Below are 24,044 nucleotides of genomic sequence, written 5' to 3' on the forward strand. Positions count from 1 at the left end.
CTAGTGTGTTAACTTTGCAGTGCTAACTTTCGATGGTTGGTGAATGCACCACACAGCACACCCATCATTGAGTTTTACACGACTCAATTATATGTCGCTAAAAAACAACATACAGTATGTTAATATTGCTACACGTGCGGTAAGATGAAAATAATATACAGTATCTTACTTATCATATCCCTTAATTTTGGAATTGGATTTCATTCTATTAGATTAATAGATGGTAGTTTGTATTCAAACACAATTTCGCCCATAGGAAATACTGTAATCGAAAGTGATTTCACATCTTCACACTTTCACTGTCAATCAAGCGTACAATGACGTTATCCACAATCAACAATAAAAAATTTAAAAAAAAAACAAAACAAAACGAAGCTATAAAACGCTTTTTAAACAGTTACACTACTCTTACGTTAAATGACAGCTGTGGTAGAAGTCCGATCGCGGATGCTTTTGGCGTATGTTCTTGATTGTTGCACAAGTCGAAAAAGAAGATAAGCACTGTTAATACTAAAAGGTAAATAACAATAATATGCATGCAGGGTTCTCGCAGCTGCAGATGAATTAACGGGCCTTTAACATTAACATTTTTTAACATTCTCAATTGTCACATGAGAGTAAAAAAGAAGTAAAACTAGCTAGCTCATTAGCAGCTCATGCTTGAGGCTCAACCTGAATTTTTTAGCGTGGAAACGCAAGCGAGTGTGTGTTTTATTCCTTGAATGTGTATCGATGTGAGGTAAGGGAGTGGGGTGGGTTACCTGATTCTTATTGACTGCTGGTTAATTCAGTTTGGGGGGGATGCACACATACACATACACACACACACACACACACACACACAGCAAGTGAGTGTATAAAGACACCCTTATTGCCATGGTAACCTTGCAAGAAAACAGATGGATCAAACAGAGCGATAACAAAACACAGTGGCGCCGCCTGCGCTGGATTTGAAAGAGTCAGGCTTTCTACACCCACTTTACTTTAGAGGTGATAGATAGAACACAAGCCTCGACCCAACTATCCTCTTTCCAGTATTCAGACTTTCTTTTTTTCTTGATATATTACACTTTTTCCCCTTCCTGACTATATTATTGTAATATTATCATTTTTTTGTTTTTACTCTTGTTAGCTGGGAAATAAAATTTTCCTGATATCATGACTGCTTTTTTCATGTCAAATTATGTTTTTCGTTTGTGTAATATAATTTTTTTTTCACATAACATTACGACTGTGTACTACACACCCTTTCTGATTTTTTTCTCATAATATTGCAACTTTTTTCTGGCTAAATTATGATGAGTTATTTTAAAATTTGGATTTTTTTGCTCACAGTACTATGGTTTTTATGTATTACTAAGTGTCATTTCTTATTATTTTTAGCACTAAATTATGACGATTTTTTTCTTGTAATATTACAGCTTCATACATTACTTCTTTTCTGATTATATTTTTTTCTTTTTCATATTGAAATTTTTTTTCCTTGTAATATTATGACTTTTCTCCTTAAATTATGACTGTAATCTTCCATCCATCCATTTTCTATACCACTTCTCCTCTTTAGGGTCGTGGGGGCATGCTGGAGCCTATCCCAGCTGACTTCGGGCGAGAGGCGGGGTACACCCTGGACTGGTCACCAGCCAATCGCAGGGCACATACAGACAAACAACCATTCACACTCACATTCATACCTATGGACAATTTAAAGTCTCCAATTAACCTAACATGCATGTTTTTGGAATGTGGGAGGAAACCGGAGTACCCGGAGAAAACCCACGCACGAACGGGGAGAACATGCAAACTCCACACAGAAATGCCCAGGGGAGAATCGAACCAATCTCCAGACTGTTACTGTGTTGGCCAACATGCTAACCACTAGACCACCATGGGGCCCGACTGTAATCTTGGTGATGGTAATGCTAATGGCTTAGTTTATTTGGAACATGGTTAACAAAGTTAAATAGTAGGAAGTGAACAAAATTTAAGAAACAGGGATCTGAAATGATTACATTTTAAAAATCAGATTAATCACAATTGTCAAATTAATTAATCATGATTAATCACTATTTGCAACTATGTGTGAAATAGCTATCCATCCATGTTGACAGTGTACTGCTTGAGACAGCGGATGGTGTTCCAAAATCTCTTTGAAGCTGTCCGGAAGTCGTTCTTCATGGCTCCTCCCACGTTCGAGTTTTTGCCGGTGCGACCGCCAGAGCCGCAAACCGTTTGATCTGCTGGTATTTGTTAGCTGCCTCTGGACTCCAATGGGCCAAAAAGGCACAATAGGACTCATTCAGCTTGATGGCATCACTCACCTCTGATGACTATGAGTGAAATATGTCAATTTTTACAGTATTTTATTAACAGAAAGATAAATGACAGCAAGTGCATGCGTGGGTTCTCTCCGGCTTCCCCTCACATTCCAAAAATATGCATGTTAAATGTTGGTTAACTGAATGTGAGTGTGAATGGTTGTTTGGAAATGCCCTGTGATTGGCTGGCAACCAGCCCAGCGTGTACCCCAAAGACAGGTGGGATAGGCTTCAGCATAGGCATGACCCTAGTGAGGTCAAGCGGTATAGAAAATGGATGAATGGATAGAAAGAAAACAAGTGAAAATATGTAAAAAATATGGTGTGAATGACTTATCAGCAATAGACATGGAAAAGGGGTATGATTAAATAAGATCTGCCTCTTCCTACTCCTTTTCAGACATGTTGAATTGTGCAAATGCCACCACATGATGTACCTTAATGTAAGCTAAGCATATCTGTAACAAAGAAACCAATAAAAGGTCAAGATCAAAATGCAGTTTTATCATACAGCACAATGCCACAGATGTTGCAAGTAATGAGGGACCATGCAATAGGCATCCTGAAATGTCTTGCACTATTACAAATGCATTCTCATTCATTCATTTTCTATGCCGCTTAATCCTCATTAGGGTCACAGGGGTATGCTGGAGCCTGTTTAGCTGATGGGGTTACCAGAGAAATGATGTAAAAAATACATCTGCATCATTACAGAAAAATTATGTTAATTCATTTACAGTGCTTCAAATCACAAATGAATCACATTTTAAAACACAATATTGACAAGATATTAAAGTTAATTTTGCACAACAGCAATGTATTCATAGCACAGTTTAGCAGTATTTTTCACATGTAAAAGGTAAAATAATTTTAAAAAGTAATGTCTTTTCTGGCATAATTTATTCAACTTGCAATTTTAAAGAACTGACTCTTAAAGGGTCACATGACAGTTATACAGCATGTATTTGTTGTACATAACTTGATGGGAAATGTAAATGACTCTTCTTACATGGTTGTGAACTGCAGTAGTTGAGTGCGTCCTTAGCCAGCTATAATACAAGTATATGCCTGATACATCTGATGTTGTTCTGACAAACTGTGTGCCTTGCACATCACAGTAACTACACTTGTTTGCAAAACAGTTCATAATGTCCTTTTGAAGTCCAGTTTGATGTCCTTTCACTTTCACACAACTTTTTTGTTCTCTAACAAGGAGCTGAATAGTACAATAGACAAAGGTGTGTGATCCACGAATTGATCAATACCAGGGGCGGTTCTAGCTTTTTTTAAAAGGGGGGGCGTGGCCGAGGCTGTAGGCCAAGGCGCTTGAAATGGAGTGGGTGGTCTGGGGGCCCTCCCCCAGAAAATTTTTTAAAATTAGACCTCATTTCTTGCAGTCTGGTGATATCTGAGGCCAATTTTATGTCCTTAATTTCAAGAGTTTGTTGTTATTTTTATCCTTGGAATATATAGTTTAAGCCAAAACATTCTATTTATAAAATTACCGGTACTAGGAGAAAACCATTTTAGCTCAATTTCCTGAAATATTTTCCAATTTGAAGCAGCTGTAAATTTCGAGGATTTGAGTATAATTTTATGTCTCTGGGGATCGCTTTTCTGGTTAATTTTCATTGAGAATAGACAACAGTTTTCCTCATAGTCATGATGCCAGAACCTTTATTTTGCACTTCCACCTGAATAGCCATGTACAGCACACATTCAATGTCCAATGTAAATTATCAGCCTGACAGTGGGTTCAGGAATAGCATGTGTCTCGGTTGCATTCTGGCATATGCGTCCACCACACGCCCATAATTCAGATGCATGTCAGATGCATGTCCCTATGGACATACATCACAATCAGGCAATTGAGTCTGTCCTGGCCCATTGATGACCTCATGACACTTTTCGCCTGCTTCAGCGCAGAGTTGGCACGCTCCACGCCTGCACTGGTCACAGGGATGATCAGCATCAGGAACAGGATCCTATGTGTGTTAGGGTACATCAGCCGATTTGCCTGAGCAAGAGCTTCAGGGAGGATGTCCGGTTTGGGAAGAATGTCAGCCTCCCACTTCTTTCTCCAGAGACTGACCTCTGTCTGCAGTGTGTCTGGGGATGGTATATCTGGCATTGTGAAAAAAAAAAAATCAAAGGGCCACTCCAAAGTTAAGCTTTGTTCTTATTTATTTATTTATTTATTTAGTATTGTCATCATATTATCATTATTATGAATGTTCTCTCTTTTTTTGGGGGGACGGTTATCTCACCGTTATCTATTATGTGTTATCCTGACTATCACTGAAAACATGACATGGAATCCAGGAAGTGAACTACATGTACTGTACTAGATGTAGAATGGATGGGGGGTAGGATTAAATAAGCTTTGCTTCTTCCTACTCCTTTTGGACATGTGGAACTGTCAAAAAATGATTCACGAGATGTATTCCATTGTAACCTTCATGTTCAAATAAATTAAACCAAACCAAACCAAACCAAACCAAAGTCTTCAGCCATTCAGAGGTGAACTTGCTGGTGTGTTTTGGATCATTGTCCTGCTGCAGAGCCCAAGTTGGTTTCAGCTTGAGGTCACAAACAGAAGGCCGGACATTCTCCTTCAGGATGTTTGGGTAGACAGCAGAATTCATGGTTCCATTTATCACAGCAAGTCTACCAGGTCCTAAAGCAGCAAAAACAGCCCCAGACCATCGCACTACCACCACCATATTTTACTGTTAGTATGATGTTCTTTTTCTGAAATGCGGTGTTACTTTTACTCCAGATGTGGGACACACACCTTCCAGAAAGTTCAACCTTTGTCTCGTCAGACCACAGAGTATTTTCCTCAAGGGTCTTGGGGATCATCAAGATGTTCTCTGGCAAAATTGAGATCAGCCTTAATGTTGGTTTTGTTCAGCAGTGTTTTTTGTCCTGGAACTCTGCCATGCAGACCGTTTTTGCCCAGTGTCTTTCTTATGCTGGAGTCATGAACACTGACCTTAACTGAGGCAAGTGAGGCCTGCAGTTCTTTGGATGTTGTTATGGGGTCTTTTGTGACCTCTTGGATGAGTTGTCGCTGCACTCTTGGGGTAATGTTGTTTGGCTGGCCACTCCTGGGAAGGTTCAACACTGTTCCATGTTTTCGCCATTTGTGGATAATGGCTCTCACTGTGGTTCGCTGGAGTCCCAAAGCTTTAGAAATGGCTTTGTAACCTTTTCCGTACTGATAGATCTCAATTAATCTCACTTATGTTTTAACAGGGGAGTTTTACCAGATTTTTTATTTGGGGTTTTTACAAAAATGTTCTGTCAATTCCACTGTCTTTTTTCGTGTATGATTCACCCCAGCACCAACCTTGGATCCCATGGATCACAGATTAATAATAACAATAATTCATTCTTAAATATATTATCTTCTTATGAATATGAGGGAGGGCTGGATGACGGGTGGTGCATGCATTCCCCCCCCGCCCACCCACCACCACCACCACCACCACCGTGAGGAGGAGGAGGAGGAGAATTTTTTTAACCACATGTTGCTGTGCTTCATTTAAAGTGCTGCATCAGCCTTCTTTTTCTCTCGCCAAAGCTGCCTCGCTTGCGCCGCCACCTATAACAGCAGTGAGAGAGATAGAGAGAGGGGGACGAGGAGGAGCTGGCGTTATATTCATCCTAAGTGGACTTTGTGAGTCATACAGCTCCTCAGCGGACGCAGATGAAAGGTAAGATGATGGTCTGTGACCGAGTGAACGATGTGTGCTATTTGCGTAGGAGAAGATGCTCAGAACCGTCGTGCGTCTCGCTGCGGCAGACGCCGCCTTTCAACAGGTGGTTACCACAGCAGCGGCAGGCGCCTTGCTTTGACACTAATGAGTACACAACGCCGTGACCGCCGCTGATAGAAAACAGAGTGGACGCTTTGGGGGTCCCTCGGGGAGGTGTGTGGAGGGTAGGGCAAACTGACACCAACAACTTGCAATGCAAAGTCAAAGGACTATGGGAATAGACATTTGCAAAAAGCTCAACTCCTGTTGTGATGCATGGAAACCACTGCCTTAAACTCATCAGCACCCACACTTAATTGGACACAAGATTAGGGACACTTCATCTAATGAGATCCAAAGAAAATACAACCTTAAAAAGACAATGTTCAAGTTTGAGAGACGTTAATTTAACAATATGTTTATTATTGTGCGTGTACCACTGGACTGCATCATAGCAAAAAAACAAAACATTTTTTGTTCTCCACAAATATTGTCTGCGCAAATAGGCTTTGCACCCCAATTCATCACCAGGTGCATCAGCAACTTGAAAAAAACACCTTGCCTCAAATAAATGCCTTTTCTTTTTAATAAAAAAAAATACCATAACTGATACCACGAGGTAAGACATCTTTACCACCTGCAAACTGGACATGGCATAAACAAAGCAAAAGAAAATTATTTTGCAGTCCGCTGACACAAAGAGATTCCCCCTTATTGGAGGAGGGAGAAAGGCACAACCAAGTTGTGTCCAGAACAATAATAATTGAATATAAATATTCACAATATTAAATACTATTATAAAAATGTATTTGCACACACAAAGCCCTAATAAACCCTAATAAATGCCTAATGGCACCTGATACTGCAGATGAGTAAATAAATGCCCCTGTCAATTATATAAATAAATTTAACTGCTTATTTGATAAGTATGCACTGGGGGATACCCAATGGATACTTACTTATTGACATACATGTGGCCTTTAGGTGCCCATGGTACCAAACAATGTTTGAATAAAGTAATTAAAATTAATAGTATAAAATAAATAAGTATTCACTTAATACAATTTTTGTCATATGCCTATCATCCGCCAGTAAACAACTATAAAATATATATATATATATATATATATGTATGTATGTGTATGTATGTATGTATATGTGTATATGTATATTTTTTTTTTACAATGATGTGCATTACAGTAACTTTGATTCTATTCACTATCATGGATAATCATTTCATTACTACAGTTATGTGTGACTGTTTCAATGCGGTATTATCATGGTGATCACTATCATAATTCATCATTTCATGACTGCTATTGTGTGCGACTGTTTCAATGCAGTATTGTCATTGTGATCACTGTCATAGTTCATCATTTCATGACTGCTATTATGTCTGATTGTCATGGACAGCTTTGTCATTGTGGTTGTTGATTTGTCCTTTATCCTTGTTCGTCTTTATAGTTGTCACGGACATTTATTTGCTGATGTCGTTCTGTATGTTTCTGTTGTTCTGTCACAATTGTTGTTGTTGCTGCTGTTGTCCTTGTCTCTTGTCTCTCTTTTTTTTGTTTGGAGCATGGTTGAATTGCAAATTTATTGTTAAAACCACAGAGCAGCACATGGTTAGATGAAATAGAAAAAATACAGCATTAGTTCACATCATTGACATGCTTGGAGTTTGAGTAGGGGATAATGGGGAAGGGTTGAGGGAAGAGAAAGGACCAATGTGTAACCACAGATAGAGAGCATCCACTTCATGGTCTGATTCTGTAGTGCTGGATGGGCCAGATAGTCAGCGGGTGCAGGAATAGCAAGGGTGTTGTTGTGAGATTTTATTGAAGAATCTTGGGACCGGATATGCAGTCTAGTTGGAGAACCTGTGGATGGACAGGGAGAGAGAAGAGAGGGCGAAACATACCAGCAGACACAGCAATAACTATAGTAAAAGCATCCTTTCTTTCCCAAAAGACTCAGTCATTTAGCCTCTAAGAAATAAGCAAGGCATATCCACCTTGTTTTCTGATGGGTCCATGACCAGTAAATACATCTGAATAGGATGCTAACAAAGGTGATACCACCCAAACGACCATCATTGGCGGGAAGAGGCCCCACTCCATTGTATCCTAACGACCGTCATTTGACACCACTAAAGAGCCTGTCTCCTCCTTTAGAGGATAAATACGTTGGATCTTGCACCAGGCTCTCAGACTAGACATGTCCTATCTGGTCTGACTGTTGTGTGTCCCACCAAGTCTTTGAGCATGAACTGATGAAACTTGCTCGGATGAGAGGCGAAATGTCTTCTAAGACAACCTGAACAGTCCAGTTGAGATTGACTGAATGCCCTGAGAATATCATGACCTGGATGTATGAGAATATTCACTGGCATCCTTTCTTTATGGTTATTATCATCCCTACAATTACTGTCATCACTATATATCCCCCGGCCCTCACGGTAGTCAGACTCTGGTGCATTTAAAAATTGAGGTCAGGGGACAGTCTGCTGGATGACAAAGGTACAAGGGGTGCCTTGCAGAGAGCCTCCCAATGCTGCCGAAGGGCACCACCAGCACACCCTGCCAGGCAACCAAGCACCCACCCAGGAGAAGGCCAGAAGCCCCCACATCACCAGATCCGAGGGAGCCCTGAGCCCAGGACCCAGGCCAGCCTCATCCCCAACACCAGCCACACTGGGGGTACATGCATCTGACCAGACAGGAAGAACCCCCCCCCCACACACACACACACCTCCAATTTCGGGGTTAGGCCTAACAACACTGTGGAGACCACAGGCTAGCACATCTGCTTCACAGCCAGGAGGTCTGGGTTGGAATCTCTATTAGTGTGTTACCCTAATCCTGATTAGAGTGCAGTCCGGAGTGGGTATATGAAGTCCAAATTGCAAATGCCAGGCAGCCAGCAGTATGTGGCTCTGCCCAGGAGCAACCAAAGAAGGCCACTTCAGACAGAAAACCCAAACTACAAAAAGATCATGACACAAAATATGGACTAGGGCCATTTGTGTAGGGTTGGGCATCGAGTCCCGAGCATCGATGGGAACCAGGACTAACATTCCGATTCTCCTGGGATTGTTCAAATGTTTGCATTTCTCACCCACTTCGCCGACCGTAAGAAACAGTTGCGAACAGCAACAAAGAAGAAGCGTCTAAAAAGTTTGGCTTTATTTTATAAAAAAGAGTGGTCAGCTCAGTGCAACATTTGCAACCCAGTGATATGCAAAGAAGGGTGCACGATCAACATGAGTAAGGTTCACACATGCATGGTGTAGAAATAACAGAGTAAGTTAAACAATAAATGACGTCTGTCTCTTGCCAATGTAACCGAGAGTTTCAGGAAGCTAGCTAATGTAAAAGTTTGGTGTAAATAAAGGACGGGACCTACGGCTACGGCTAGGCAGGTTTATTCATTTGCACAGTCCTTCTCTGTTAGCAACAGTCAAGAGACCTTCTCAACTCACACAACACACTTCCGGCCTTCAAAATAAGAGCAATTTGGGCTATATACTGTTTACTTGTGTTAACAAAATAAGGGTGTCATAAAAAAAAAAGCTTAAACCAACATTGAGGCAACAAAGTATACTATTTTTCAAACGTGTACTCCTGTAAAAATAAACTTCATAACATTTATATTCAAATTGAATGTTTTGATATTTATATACTGGTTGAAAATAGCCCTGCAAGAAATTCATAGTAAAGTTGATAAAAAAAAGTTATTATCATTAAACAATTAATGGAGAAGTTCAGACATTTAATCCAAAAAGAACTCTGGTTTGCGCCCTCATTTAAACCATGCACGCTTTTATGACAGTGCGTCTTAAAAGCATCAGCATTGAGAATCGTTAGGAACTGGAATCGACACAAAGAATCGGAATCAGAATTTTTCAAATTCATATGATGCCCACGGGCCGTGAGTTTGAGACTCCAGCCATATTTGTTTAAAAAATAGACATTTTTAGTGCTTTTTATGGTGCGTTTCTAAGTCATATTTTTTTCGCCGACGATCTACTATACATATCTGACTGTGTCAATCAAAAGTGAGCATTTATATTTATGAATTTTTGATACAACTTTTATATTTTGTCATAATGAGGAGAGCATTGTTCTAATTTTAACTATGCGATGTAAATCTAAATCCGGCTGATGCGGGTGTGCGAGTTGCCTCGTCTCTGCTGCTGTGGTCTGAAAGACACAGAGGCTACAGGCTCACTTTGGGTCAGCCTGCGAGCGAGCCGAGCTGTCTCTATGGAAATGGCTTTCGTCATAAGTTCCCATCCGCCGTGGTGATGGAGCGGTGCTGGTGTGCACACCCTGTTGACGCAACATGAGCAATGAGGTGGCTCGCACAAGAGCGCAATGTGGGATTTTATGGATTCATTTACATACTAATTGGGAATGCTGAGCGTTTTGTCTCTCCCTCGCATGAAATGTTGATTGGTTTTCCTCTTTGGCGTATTGCTGAGGATAATACCACCTTCAGCGCTGGTATCGTGTTGACCTTTAGTTACCTGCGTCCTCCAGTTAATGAGATTAGACTGCCCATAAATCCTGATGCTCTAAAATGGATAATTACATTGGAACCCGTAAAGTCATACAGTTGGGAAAAATATACTTCTAAAGTGGCGCAAAAACTTTCGTGTTCAAACTGCCATCTTGCATGACATCATGTGAGATGTCCACATGCATATCTAAGTATACTGTACACTGTAATACAGGAGTGCCCACATTTTTCATTGAGGGCCGCTTGCTTACAAATCAAAAGACGCACATTTAGATTTTTTACATTTTCTAAAAAGGCTAATCCAACGTAGATATAGAACATACTGAATCTCAGCTTTGTGTTATAGGTGACAAAAGATTATTAGTATTAATACTATCAACATTTCAACTTGCTCTTTTTTTCAAATGTTTTTGCTTTTTTTTTGTGTAGTTTTCTCGTTTCATTGCATTATTAGAACGTGCTACGGGCCAATTAAAAAACAAGATGCGGATTGGAAATGGTCCCCGGGCCCCACTTAGGACACCCCTGATCTAAAGGATTAACTCTGCTGCTTATTCTTTAGCTTTTGTGTGTTTGATTATGTCTCCACCATAGAAGGGCCCCACTGAGGGTGATGATAACCATAGAGGAGAAAATAGAATGTATTCCGACATCGGACAGTCTGTCCTGGCAGCTTAGTAGAAGATGTAGTTTTGTCTTTCTGTGAAGAGACTTGCCTTCCAGGCAAATGCAGTAATTTGTCAGAAGCCAGTATGTCACACGGTCTCACAGATGAGTTCATGTCTTATTGTTCTATCATTCATTCAAACTTAACTTTACACTTATGTTATGTTAAAATGTGCGACTCACTTTGGGCAAACCTTCCCACTCAAATAAAAAGGCTAAAACACCCAGATTAACTAACAAACATGTTAGGTGTGCAACAACAGTGCCTTCATTTATTTAGTGACACAAAAGCAAGATAAACAAAACGGAAATTTTTTTACTAAGTTTGGTAAATATACTGCTCAAAAAAATTAGAGGAACACTTTGAAAACACAATCAGATCTAAACTGGGGGAAAAATTATTTTGAATATCTTTCCTGACAATAAGTGGGTGATGTATTAGTAACAAAATGATGCCACATAATTTGATAGAAATGAAAATGATCACCCTATAGAGGGGGGAAATCAAAGACACCCCAAAAATGAAAGTGAAAAAATGATGCAGTGTATACCCTGTATGTGTTCTGTTACAGTAAACACACATGTCATTTTCTTTATTAACACAAATTAAGCTGTTTTTGCAGACACAAAAGCAAAGACATTCTTTGTAAAAATGTGTGCTAAGCAGCAGCTCTGGCCACCACCCATGTGGTCAGAATGGCACTATCTTGATCGCATGACATTTTTATATGATTGGACGGTGAGATTCATAGTCGAATCAGACTCCTCCAAATTGAATCATCAAATCGCCCTTACTGGAGAATGTTAAAATATGACTTAAAATAGTGCCTGTACACTTAATAAAGGTTCTCTGATAGCCACAGTTTGACCGTGGATGAATTCAATTTATTAAATCCGTTTGACTTCAGAGGTTCCACTGCATTTTCTAGTCGTCAGAGACATTTTTTCTTCCTGTGATGTCAAGTCTCCCAACAGCAGCGCCATGCCTGGACTCATCAACAAGGAGAACTGCAGCCCTTTACTCCTCAGCATCTCTGATATCACTACCTGTGTCAGGGGTTACACTCAGGCCATGACAGCTTCCATGGCGTATGAAAACATCGAGGACCATGCCATCGAAGGTAAGTTTGTTACGATGTGAGCAGGCACAATTGCTTGATCTCATATTATTCTGTTCTCTCTCAGGGATTTTCATCTATCCACTGGAGGAAAAAGCCATCGTCGTGGGTTTTGAGGCGATGATCTCCAGCCAGATCATCACGCTGCAAATTAAAGACAAGGCCAAGATTGACGACTGTTACAACAATCCATGTAGCTTGCCAAACGGAGCTCCCCCTAGCGGCGTTGGTGAGATTAAAGCTTAAAGTGATACATTTTTTTCCTTCTCTGAGAAGACAAAAATCCATCCATCCGTTTTCTATGCCACTTATCCTAATTAGGGTCGTGGGGGTATGCTGGAGCCTGCCCCAGCTGACTTCGGGCATGAGGCGGGGTACACCCTGGGCTGGTCGTCAGGGCACATATAGACAAATTCATTCACACTCACATTCATACCTATGGACAATTTAGTGTCCCCAATTAACCTAACATGCATGTTTTTGGAATGTGGGAGGAAACCGTAGTACCCGGAGAAAACCCACGCACGCACGGGGAGAACATGCAAACTCCACACAGAGATGCCCAAGTGGAGATTTGAACCCAGGTCTTCCCGATCTCCTGACTGTGTGGCCAACATGCTAACCACTCAGCCACCGTGCGGGCTGAAGAAGAGAAAGAAGAAGAAAATGAAGCTTACAAGCTAATAGCGTTCCAGTCAAACGAAAACAAAAACATGTCTGACCCTTGCAGTAAGCTTATTTTGTTAGATAGATAGATAACCTTTATTGTCTGTTGCAAAACAGAAATTTAGCTTTGACAGGCTCTGACCACTTCTAGGACAGAACAAAATGGAATACAGACATAACACAACAACAAAGACATTGACACCAAATACATATTTAAATAAAAAAATTACAATTAAAATGCTAACGATGCAGCAGTGGTCTTTGATGGCTAACAACTAGAGTAATCATTTGCAAAAAAACAACACCCTGATGGGAACAGCTGGAATGATTGGTGCAAAAAGAAGAAAGTTGTTAATGAAACATATTTCGACATTGCTTTAACTGGTATCGACACAAAAAAGACAGAAAAAGATTTGTTTGAGATTGGTGTCTGCTGCATTAATGATGATATTATGAAGCCACGGCCACACCAGGAATTCATTTTGTACCTGGCCTATGCCTGCCTATCCGGCAACTCCACCCCACCATCACTGGGTCCAGCTGTTTGGGAGAATCGATCTATTGCCAGCCGATCGCAGGGCACATAAACAAACAATCATTCATGTTCACTTTTGTACCTATGGACAATTTAGAGTCACCAGTTAACCTAACATGCATGTCTTTGAAATGTGGGAGAAACCCGGAGGAGCCAGAGAAAACCCACGCACAGGGAGAACATGAAAACTCCACACAGCAAACTCCCAAGCAGAAATTCGAACCCAGGTCTTCCCAATCTCCTGACTGTGTGGCCAACATGCTAACCACTAGGCTACCATACTGCCCTATACAAGAAATGAAAATGATTGCCGAAGTCAAAGCAATGTATGAAAAACCTTTCTGCAACGGGCACGCTTTCCAATTCATCATGACATAATAATTTAAGAAAGGGAAGAGTAGAAAAACTCGCATTTCTATAGTGGAGTACATGACGTGAAGCAAAGCCAAACAATTCACTTTTTTTCCACTTAACTAGCCACTACAAGTGAAGAGATCACTTTTGTTATATTGTAGATAAGTATCTTACCGCTCAGTGAGTTGATGCATAATGGGAAGATGAAAGTTGCATCTCTGTATGTAGTTTGAGACATCTATTCACCATGGCTGCGGGGAAGCAAGTGCGAATCAGGAGGGTCGCGGTTGTACGCTGGAGCCTATCCCAGCTCACTTCGGGCGACTGACGGGGTACACCTTGGACTGGTTGGCAGCCAATCGCAGGGCACATATAGACAAACAACCATTCACACTCACATTCATACCTATGGGCAATTTAGAGTCTCCAGTTAACCTAACATCATGCTTTTGGAATGTGGGAGGAAAGTAAAAAAGTGAAGAAAAGTTTTTTTTTTTGTAGGTTAGTTAATGGATTAAGAGCTATGTCCCAATACTTTTGTCCATATAGTGCATCCCATCCACGTTGAAGTGAACTAATCCAATGTGGTCTTCCAGGCCACATAGTCCTGGATGAGGATTTGGAGAGGACAGTGCTCGTGGTCAACCTGGGCATCATCCCTCCCTTGGAAACGGTCCACATTCTGGTCAGTACGTCCTGTGAGCTATCCACTCTGCCCAGCGGGGGCATCTCCGTGTCCACACCACCAGTCTGCACGCCCCGCGTACAGAGGAGTATCAATGAGGAGCAAGGATTGTCCCCAAATTTCTGCAAAATGTACGTTCTACTCATATTGGTGGTGCCGTGTGAGCAATGATGGAGCTTTTTTGGGGTGCTCTGCGTTGATGAAGATGATCCCTGCTCTTTTAGGCGAGAAAGACATCCACCCAGCCCACAGGATCCAGCTGGCAGCTGTCAACACTTTTGCTTGGCTGCTCTGCTGGAGGAGGAGGCCATCAACTCCATGGATTACCAGTTTAACTTCCAGCTGGAGATACGAGCCCCTTACCTCCTCGCAGGTCAGCAGCCAACTTCCTGTCCCAGTCCAAGTCTGCTTCCCTGTGGACTGGATTTGTTGTTTGGGGGTCCATCGTGATTTGACATGATGATTTCTTATCAGCACTGTACTTGTGACAATTCCAAACTAATGTTCTTCATGGCTAATTTTATGGTTCAAAGCCATAAACATGTTGACAATTTTTCCCGTAGGAAATCATGTAGACACAAATAATCCGTTGCAGGGTGAAACTGTGGCCATTATAAAACCTTTATTAACTGTTCAGGCAAAGCCTAAAGTGTAAAGTTTATAAGTATGAATAAATGATAATGAATTAAAAAAGGCTATTCTACCTTTGATGACGCCTAATGGGTGCTTACTGAGGGCTAGGTGCAGTTTAAGATTCTTAACTGTTCCATCCAGTCATAAAAATATAAAAATGCAATCTAAAAGCTGTTCAATTGTTTGACTAAATTTGAAATCTGGTTTATAAACATCTGACAGTTCAGTTATTGCATTTGTGCATAGACAGGACTGTTTGCGATGCCTAGTCACCTAGTGGCCTTTTGTAAGTATTGGATACGCCACACCCATCACTGTTGGCGGGCACTTTCACTGAAACACCGCTTGTTTATGAAAGGACATGTTCGTTCGTGTCTAAAGACAACTTATCAAGCCGTTGTCAGTTTCAGATTCACCGTATTAGATTTATTTGAACAATTACGGTTACGTTTATGTAATAGCTTGACATATCTTGACCCACAATGAATTGATCTTACCGTATTTAATAAATTAAAATGTGAAGAATATCATAATGATACTCTTTTTTTTTTTTTTAAAGGACACCCTTGTACTGTATATACAACACTATAGACAAGAAGTTATGCACAAACAGAACTACAGTATGACAACTGATGTGTTTTTTTGCGCAGGTGTGGAGAGCCCGTCTCACGCCATCCGAGCCGACGCCGACCCTCTGGCCCGCTCGGCCACTTGCGTGGTCATCACACTGGCAGACAAGTACACTTATGATTGTCCAGTGAAGATTCTCATTTACCCCAGTGGTACGTCGGCAAGGTCACATTCAAGACACTTTACCGTCTGCTCTTTAGCCTCCTCCAGGCCTCTAATGATGTATGCAGTCCTCGTATCAATGTCCACATGAGGACGCCGCTGTGTGGGCGAACAGCTTTGGGTCTTTGTTGTTGTTCTCGTCTCTCCTCGAGTGTCGTCTTGTTCAAAATATGTGTGGGCCGCTCGTCTCCCAAAGGCCAAAGCCATCTCTGCCGATCCGCCGTCTTGTGAAGGCTTTGTTGGCAAACAAGCCCACAGCCAGTCGTGGCCAATTTAAGTGAGCTCAGCTCAGTGCAGCGGTCTCCATCCCAATATTGTTCCATTGAAGTAAAAACAAACAGATAACTTATTGAAGTCCATGAAAAATACACCACTTCATTCAAAAAAAAAACCCTATTAGACAACATACTGGTCACATCACGTACGTGTGCACAGCTACTAAATTCATCCAGTAGCCATTTCAATTAGAAGCAAGTGAGGCAGTGACTCGTTTGACCCAGCAGATGGCACTGTGGTGAAAAAAGCTTTGCACTTACTGAGTAGCACTTCAACAGTGAAGTGAATGTGTGAAATATAAGTTTGTCTCATAATGATACAATATAATTGTTGTAGGAATGCGGTATTCCAAAACTTTAAATGTTTCATATTTGATCGGAACACTGCTTGAAGTAGCTCTACTTCACCGAGGTTCAGTAGTGTGATGTCTAGCAAAAGTGGCGGCACAACCTGATGCTGTCTGCCTGACTTTCTGTTCCTGCCAATTCTCCCTGTCCTTTCGTTCAAGTGGAGCCCCTTGGTTTAAATTGCCAAGATACAGTGGAATGTTAACGTTGAAAATCTACTTCAGAATTTTGCTTCGGTTTGCGTACATTTTCCGGTTAGCATACAATATGGCGCGCATGTTGTCATGTTGTTAATACATTGTGTGAGTCCAACTGTGTTCTTAATGTACTGTATTTTTCATGACAAAACATCTGTTAGCATCCTTTTAGCTTGCCACTACATGGAAACATGAACCGAGAGTCAGCTGCATCGCCTGTCTATGATGTCATCAGCGGTTGACAGTCAAAAATATCAACACAAAACATGTTATATAGGTTTACATTTACAAAACAATTCTCAATGCATGTAGGCCTAAACGATGAATGAAGGGGATAAATGAACATTTAAGGTCACTTTTACTTTGGTTGAAGACATGACATGACCAAAGACACGATGTCGGAGCAAGATCAACGCGGACACCTCCTTCCTATTTTGTCATAAGTTATTTCTTGAATTCAACAGTTTTCTCACCTTCTTTATCATATGCTGGCACTTGTAACTTTCCTTGGCTCCATTTTGGGTTAGTGAGGTGAGAAACACTATTGAATTCAAGAAATAACTCCTGGCAGAACAGGTTCTCATGCAACCTCGCTATGCCAAAGTGGAACTGTGATATGGTGTGTCTGGGCTTGCTGTGGTGTCTGCAGAACCTCATGTGCCTCAGGTGCTCATGGAGAGCGGAGACATGACGCCGGATGAATATGACGAGTTCCTCTGCGGCCGAAGCGACTTCATCAAGGCCACAAAAAAGGACTCCAGCGACGAGACGAAGGTGAGGTCCTCACCCAGCGTCGGACCACTACAAACACCCATCTATCCCTATAACTTTACATTTTAAATGGTTCATTTAGTAAATATACAATTTGCTGAACATTAAAGACAGTTCATTATATAGTCAAACGTTCATGTTGATTGAGAGTGTGTTTCCACTTTTCACTGTTATGTTTTCACTTTTCACTGTCTATAAGGTGCTTTGGAAAGTATTTCTTCCATAGGAAGTAATGGGAATAGAAATGATATGCTCCAGGGGCAAACTGTGGCCATCTTATTTGCTTGGTTAAGACACATGCCAGCAACGCTTTGAGCCCAACCACCAGCTCGCACGATCTTGGCAGATAGCGATACATCAATCTGCTTGGTCTTGGTCTTGGTCGACAACGTCGGATTAGTGGCTACGTGATCGGCCGCAAGGACGTTTCCATGCAGCTGTTGGTGGATCAAACTCGATGATGACTCGAGTGCGGTGGTCAGTGGGGCAACGGAGGACCTAACCCAACCCTAGTCAGCGAACACAACACTGAGCAAGGACACGGAGGATGTTGAGCTGGTTGGTTCTTTGGCGGAGCACCTTACTAGAGACATGGTTGTACCACCGCACACCCACAATGGTTCTAAGGGCACGGGATTCAAAGCCATAGATCTGGGAAGCTGTGGTCCTGCTGAGTGGCGACGTCTCTGCCCCATACAGGAGCACTGGCAGGTCAGCAACGTTGTAGACCCACAGCTTAGTGTGATATGAGATGTCATGCCGTCTCCATAGTGGTCTCCAGAGACTTTTCATGACACCTGCAGCCAGTCTTCACCGTCTGTTCAGCTGGGGAAGTATGTCGAGGGTGTTCTGAACCCACGTAAACAAATGACGAGACAAAGTCAGCAGGCTCAGAGCCAAAGATGTTGGGTGGAGGATCGGGACCATCACCAACATGCATTAGTTTGGTTTTGGACCAGTTGACATACAGTCACAGCTTCATTACCTCCTCATTGAGCAAACAAAGCACTCCCTCCAGCTCAGCATATGAGCAGTAGAACAGGGTGGTGTGATCGGCTGAGTCCAGGTCGGTTAGGTCTAGTCACAATCTTGACTCTAAGGAAGTGGCCGCACACTGTCATCATCAGATAGTCAATAACCCGGTTACAGGTCTGGTGCGGCCGTGCAACCCTAGTGGACACCAGCGGCGATGGGGAACCAGTCGGTCTCACTGTTGTTTACACAAACACAGCTGTCGGCACCGTCATACGGTGCATCATGGTTAAAAGTCTGATTAGCTTTTTTGTGGGTGCGGGAGATGTTCTACAGTGTGGCTCAGTCGACTGTGTTAAAGGGGACCTTGCAGTCGATGAAGGCGATGAGCAGGTACCAGTCCTTGCGGAATTTCGTGGTCTTCTCAATGAGGATACTGAGAGTTGAGATGTGCCCATCTAGGTTGATCTGGTGGGTATAAATCCTGCCTGCTGGGGGCGGTGTCTTGACCTGACTGCTATCAGAGCCCGATTTAGGAGAATCTTGGTGAAGAACTTGTCCGGGACGGAGAGGAGAGTGATTCCCCGGTGGCTATTACACATTAGATAATCCCCCTTCCTCTTTCAGAACGAAAGGATGATGCTGCGCCGCCAGTCGTCCAGGAGAACTTCCATCACCGACATATGGTTGATAAAGTAGTCAGCCAGTCAGTCATGCAGTCCCCTCCCTCCTTCAAGAACTCGGCAGCAATGCTGCAGATGCCTCGTGTCAGGTGATGGTCTCGGTGCGGCACTTGCCATTATGGTCTGTGGTGACGTTGGCCGTATGGATTAGGTCGGGGCACTTCATTAAAACTAGCCTCCAAAAAAAGCACTCAGCCTGAGATACTGTATTTCTATCAGATCCATCAAGCTCATCATGCGTCCCGGGTGTTTGTGCACACAGGTGGAGGTCATCCACAGGCGGCTGCACAAGGACATCCTCCACAACCCCGTAGTGATGCTCAACTTGTGTCCCAACCTCAAAACCGTCAGGTCCGACCTGAGGAAGGTGCACGGCGAGTTCATCTTTCTCATTGACCGCAGTGGCAGCATGAGCGGTGTCAACATCAACCACGTCAAGGTAACTCGCTCCCTGGATGGCATACATTACCAGGACTACACTACCAGGAATGATGGCTTTGCAAAACTCTTTAACGACCATAACTAAGCCTTATGTATAAGCTAAGTGGGTGTCCATCAATTTCTCTCAGCCAATTAGCAAAGACAAATGATGATGAATACGACGAAAGAATAGAACTAGAATTTCATTCAGGTACTGAAAACAACCCTTCAAACCAAAATGGCCGACGACATGTGGATTTTACAGCATTGGTGCTTTCGTGTCAATGGGGCTCACTGGTGGTGGGTGCTAATATTCTCTCAGTCTCAGGGAAACGCTCCTGAGGAAGCTTTGGTGAGGCTGTGCCAGAGAACCCTAAAATATGAACTTTTTCACCAGGATGCACATACAAGTGTGTTTTCGAGTATGTTAAAGCCATCAAAAAGACGACTGAGTTGCCAGAATACCGTAAATTCCGGTGTATAGCCGCTACATTTTTCTTTAACTTTAAACCCTGCGGCTTAAAAACAAGGACATGGTAGCTTTCTTTGGCAGGAGCCACTCACGAGCTATCAGTGCACTCACAACAAGCTTGTCAACCTATTGGAAGTCACAGGAGGTCATTATACTGTATATAGCAGTACAACAATATAACAGTCTGACTGAAGGTGTCATCTTACTGACAACAACACAAAATTCACACTGCAACCTAACACTACAAAAGTATACCTCAGATATATACAAATACATACCAATATCAAATTTAAAATGAAAAAAAAAAACAACATTGAGCATTGAGCTCAGCAACGTCTGTGCAACACATTCATTGGGGTGCTACAATGATGTCAGCCTCACTCTGGCCTCTGTGTATCCATCTATGTTGCTTGTCCGCCAATGAACTGCTCTTCTGGCAGTAATGCATTATGGGAAGATGTTAAAAGAGCTGCTGTTTGTTATTTTAAACTTTTAAACAATTCATAATATGGCCAAAATGTTTGGGATAATCACACCGCTAATGTTGCACAAAAAATCAAATTAAGCTAGGTGAGACCCCAGGCTACAGAAAGCTGTGGACCACTGGTCCTGTTGAGCCCAGAGCTTAGGACACCTCCCCACCTAGCACCAAAGCATACAGGCACACCCCACTGGCGCCCCCCGTAGAAAAGGGTTTCCACAATTGTCCAAAAAGGTTTATTTAATTCTAACATACAGTACGTAACAAAGTTTCATTCAGAAACATTAAAACATGTCTGAAAAAGAGTAGGAAGAAGCCAAGCACATTAATGGTAATGGTCTTGCTAAGATGAAGCATTACTCTTGTCCAACTTCTCACTGATTAACGACGAATGCATGGTTGGAGATGACCACAACATATCCCACTGGGCATACTGTATTCCCATTATTTGTAGTATTGTCTATGTACTGTACTGTGGATGTTGCTAAAATATATATGTACTTAAAACAAGGTCTGAAAAGACAGATAATGTAGCGGGCAGCATCTAAACCTCTGAGGAGAAATGCATCCATTGCAGACAATACATTCACAATGAACCAGCAAACGACAAAGAACACGCACTCTCCTGAAGAAGCCAACTAATTACAAATGAGGACCAACTGTGACTGGCAGCTTCCTCAAAAGGAGGTAAAGGTGACTGAAAACAGCACAAAACAGGAAACGCTTGCAAAATAAAACCGGAACTAAGGAGAACCAACACAAAAGAATTCAGCAAGTCACGCAGAGCGTGACAGTTGAACTGCATAAGCAAAGCCTCTTGCAATGCGCCATTGCTGCTGAGGTTGGACGTAGTAGGACAGTCATTTGAAACTTTTTGAAAGATCCTGACTGGTAATGACTGTGTTTTTCAACAGGACAACGCTGCAGTTCACAATTCCTGTTGTCTTCAACTTTTGATCCGTTGATGAGCAGCCTATTTTACTTTAATGGTTGTTTGCAATAAATTGCTTACTCAAAAATGTTTTTGTCTCACTCCCATTTCTCCTTTCTGCATTTTGAAGCTCTACTTACAACCTGCTGAAGAGTCAACAGTGCAAAATGTAAATTCTTGCAATTTTTCATTTGATCTTAACATTTTCATCAGGAATGTATTTGAACCTGAATTTTGTTTGATTAGGAGTGTAGTATACAATAGCTTTTTAATGGGTTAGTTTGATCCTAGGGATGTGGTAACCACAGCCCAATATAATTTTTTTATCATAGAGCCCAGAACTCCTGGCAGCACCTCTGTTCATGATAGAGTGGTTTTGTTTTGTAGGACCCCGATTTGGCCAGGTGTGGCTCTAGATGTTTGGTTCGTGCTGACATCTCAAGTTCTGCAACTAACAAATTTAATTTGTACGAGATCCAAATACAACTCTGAATCATGGTGATGACGATGATGTGTTGTGGTCTTTCCCAGGATGCCATGGTGGTGATCCTCAAGAGTCTCATACCAGGCTGCCTGTTCAACATTGTCAGCTTTGGCTCCACCTTCAAATCGCTTTTCTCAGTCAGCCAGAACTACGAGGAGGTAAAACGGCTCAGTAACTGAATGGGATTATACCAGTGGTTCTCAATTATTTTCTGCCATGGGACAGAAATGTTTTCGCATCCCTGGGCTTCCCTGCTTAGACTGCTGCCCCCGCAACCCGCCCTTGCATAAGCAGAAGATGGATGGATAGAGACTGCTTATTGAGTAATGAAAAAATATATACACTAGGTCCCCAACTTACGAACACCCGACTAGCGAACACTCGCCGATACGAACACAAGCTGACTGGTTTATATTTTATTTTATTTTGCCTTGTAGTGCTTAGGAATGAGTATTTATACTGCTACTGTACATGCTTGACCAGTAGAGGGCACTGTGACACTGCTAATGGGACCAAGAGGCAGCCTTAGAGCTAATGAGACCCACAGATGCTGGGCAGAGAAAGCTTCCGGTAAAGCTAGGAAAGCTAGGTTTTAGCTGGATGATACAACCCGGACAGAGCGTGTGATTAAAGTTTATGAAGAGTTAATAGGCCTGCTTAATTCTACACCACCCACAGAGCACTACCTCTTTTAGAAGAGTCTAACGACGACGACCATTTGTCCTTTTTTTAAATATCTCCTCCTCCTCCTCCACCACAACGACATATCCTCGACCACACCTCTTCAAAGGTAAATAACATTTATCATTACGTATTATTATTATATCACTTTTATTATTGTTTTCTTTCATTTATTATCCTTGTTTAATATTACTACTGCATCCAAACTCATATTTACATACATACACATATACTGTATATGTATACACGTACATGTAGTACCTATATCATTGGTAATATTAATTTTGTTTCGACTTAAGAACGATTCAACTTAAGAACGGTTGTCTGGAACCAATTGTGTTCGTTAGTTGGGGACCTAGTGTATATATAGGAGTAAATGCTATAACATGTTTATACATATTATTGTGAATAAGTACACAGAATATACAATAAATAATGACAAATTAAATAATAATAAATTAATGAGTTCAGGATAATATCAGCTCAATGATAATACTGGGGTGTATTTTGCTTTGTTTCATTATTCCAAAAAGGACAAGAGTGTAGATGCTCTATGTAGCAGGGGATGTCATCAATTCTTCATAATACAAGGAGTTAGCAATTTTATGGCTGTGTGGGCAACTTAACTATAAAAAGAAATCCAATGTCCCGACAGGCTTCAATAATTTAACAGCTTGTTGTTCTTTTTATAGGTTTAATTTAAAATTGAGGCTTGAATTTGAGACACATTCCATGACCTCTAGAGACTAACATTACATTACTCAGGAACTGGAGCGTAACAAGGTGCTCAGGAGAAATAAAAGCTAGACAAAGATGACATTGTATTTTATTTGCGGTTTCTTCTGGCTAGACTCTTCACTCTTCATCCTGACTGTCTTAGTGTAGTGCTTTATGACACTGATAACACTCAAGACCAACATATGTCTTTGTGGAAACATTGAAACATTTTCAAGTCAAAATGGCAAAGTATTTTATCATTTCAGCCTCAGAAACGGCATTCTGGGTGGCCTGAAACCGTATTTTTTTTTAACGGCTTGTCGTTGCCATGTAGACAAGCAAACCGCTACTTTCTGAAAACGATGACGTCACCTCACCGTCACTGTCAGGTGACCAGAAGTGACAGGCCAACATAACATCTGAATACTTCGACTGGCATGGCTTGCTCCAGTCGACATTTTCCTGACATTTTGTTGTCTTATACTCCAAACTGACTCGCAAAAGTAATTCCACTTTGTTGTAAATCTAGACAAGCAGGCAAACCAGAAGACGACAGACTTATGCGC

The 24,044-nt window shown here is 41.7% G+C and overlaps 1 protein-coding gene across 4 annotated transcripts in view; it reads left to right on the plus strand.

Moving 5' to 3' along the window:
- The first annotated feature begins 5,910 nt into the window (after positions 1–5,910).
- Positions 5,911–24,044, plus strand: part of vwa5b1 (von Willebrand factor A domain containing 5B1) — a 37,437-nt gene continuing 19,303 nt past the window's right edge. For 2 of the 4 annotated variants that reach the window (XM_054794171.1, XM_054794198.1), the window contains exons 1-9: positions 5,951–6,034; positions 12,228–12,384; positions 12,449–12,610; positions 14,533–14,752; positions 14,846–14,994; positions 15,905–16,036; positions 17,516–17,640; positions 19,555–19,731; positions 22,128–22,238. In XM_054794171.1, coding sequence (XP_054650146.1) covers positions 12,246–12,384; positions 12,449–12,610; positions 14,533–14,752; positions 14,846–14,994; positions 15,905–16,036; positions 17,516–17,640; positions 19,555–19,731; positions 22,128–22,238 — 1,215 coding nt within the window. In that variant the 5' untranslated portion in view covers positions 5,951–6,034; positions 12,228–12,245. Of the gene's footprint in view, positions 6,035–12,227; positions 12,385–12,448; positions 12,611–14,532; positions 14,753–14,845; positions 14,995–15,904; positions 16,037–17,515; positions 17,641–19,554; positions 19,732–22,127; positions 22,239–24,044 lie in introns of all 4 variants that reach the window. The other 2 variants (XM_054794181.1, XM_054794189.1) reach the window with 2 other exon arrangements.

The sequence above is a fragment of the Dunckerocampus dactyliophorus genome, chromosome 1, assembly GCF_027744805.1.
Source record: "Dunckerocampus dactyliophorus isolate RoL2022-P2 chromosome 1, RoL_Ddac_1.1, whole genome shotgun sequence".
Lineage (NCBI taxonomy): Eukaryota > Metazoa > Chordata > Actinopteri > Syngnathiformes > Syngnathidae > Dunckerocampus > Dunckerocampus dactyliophorus.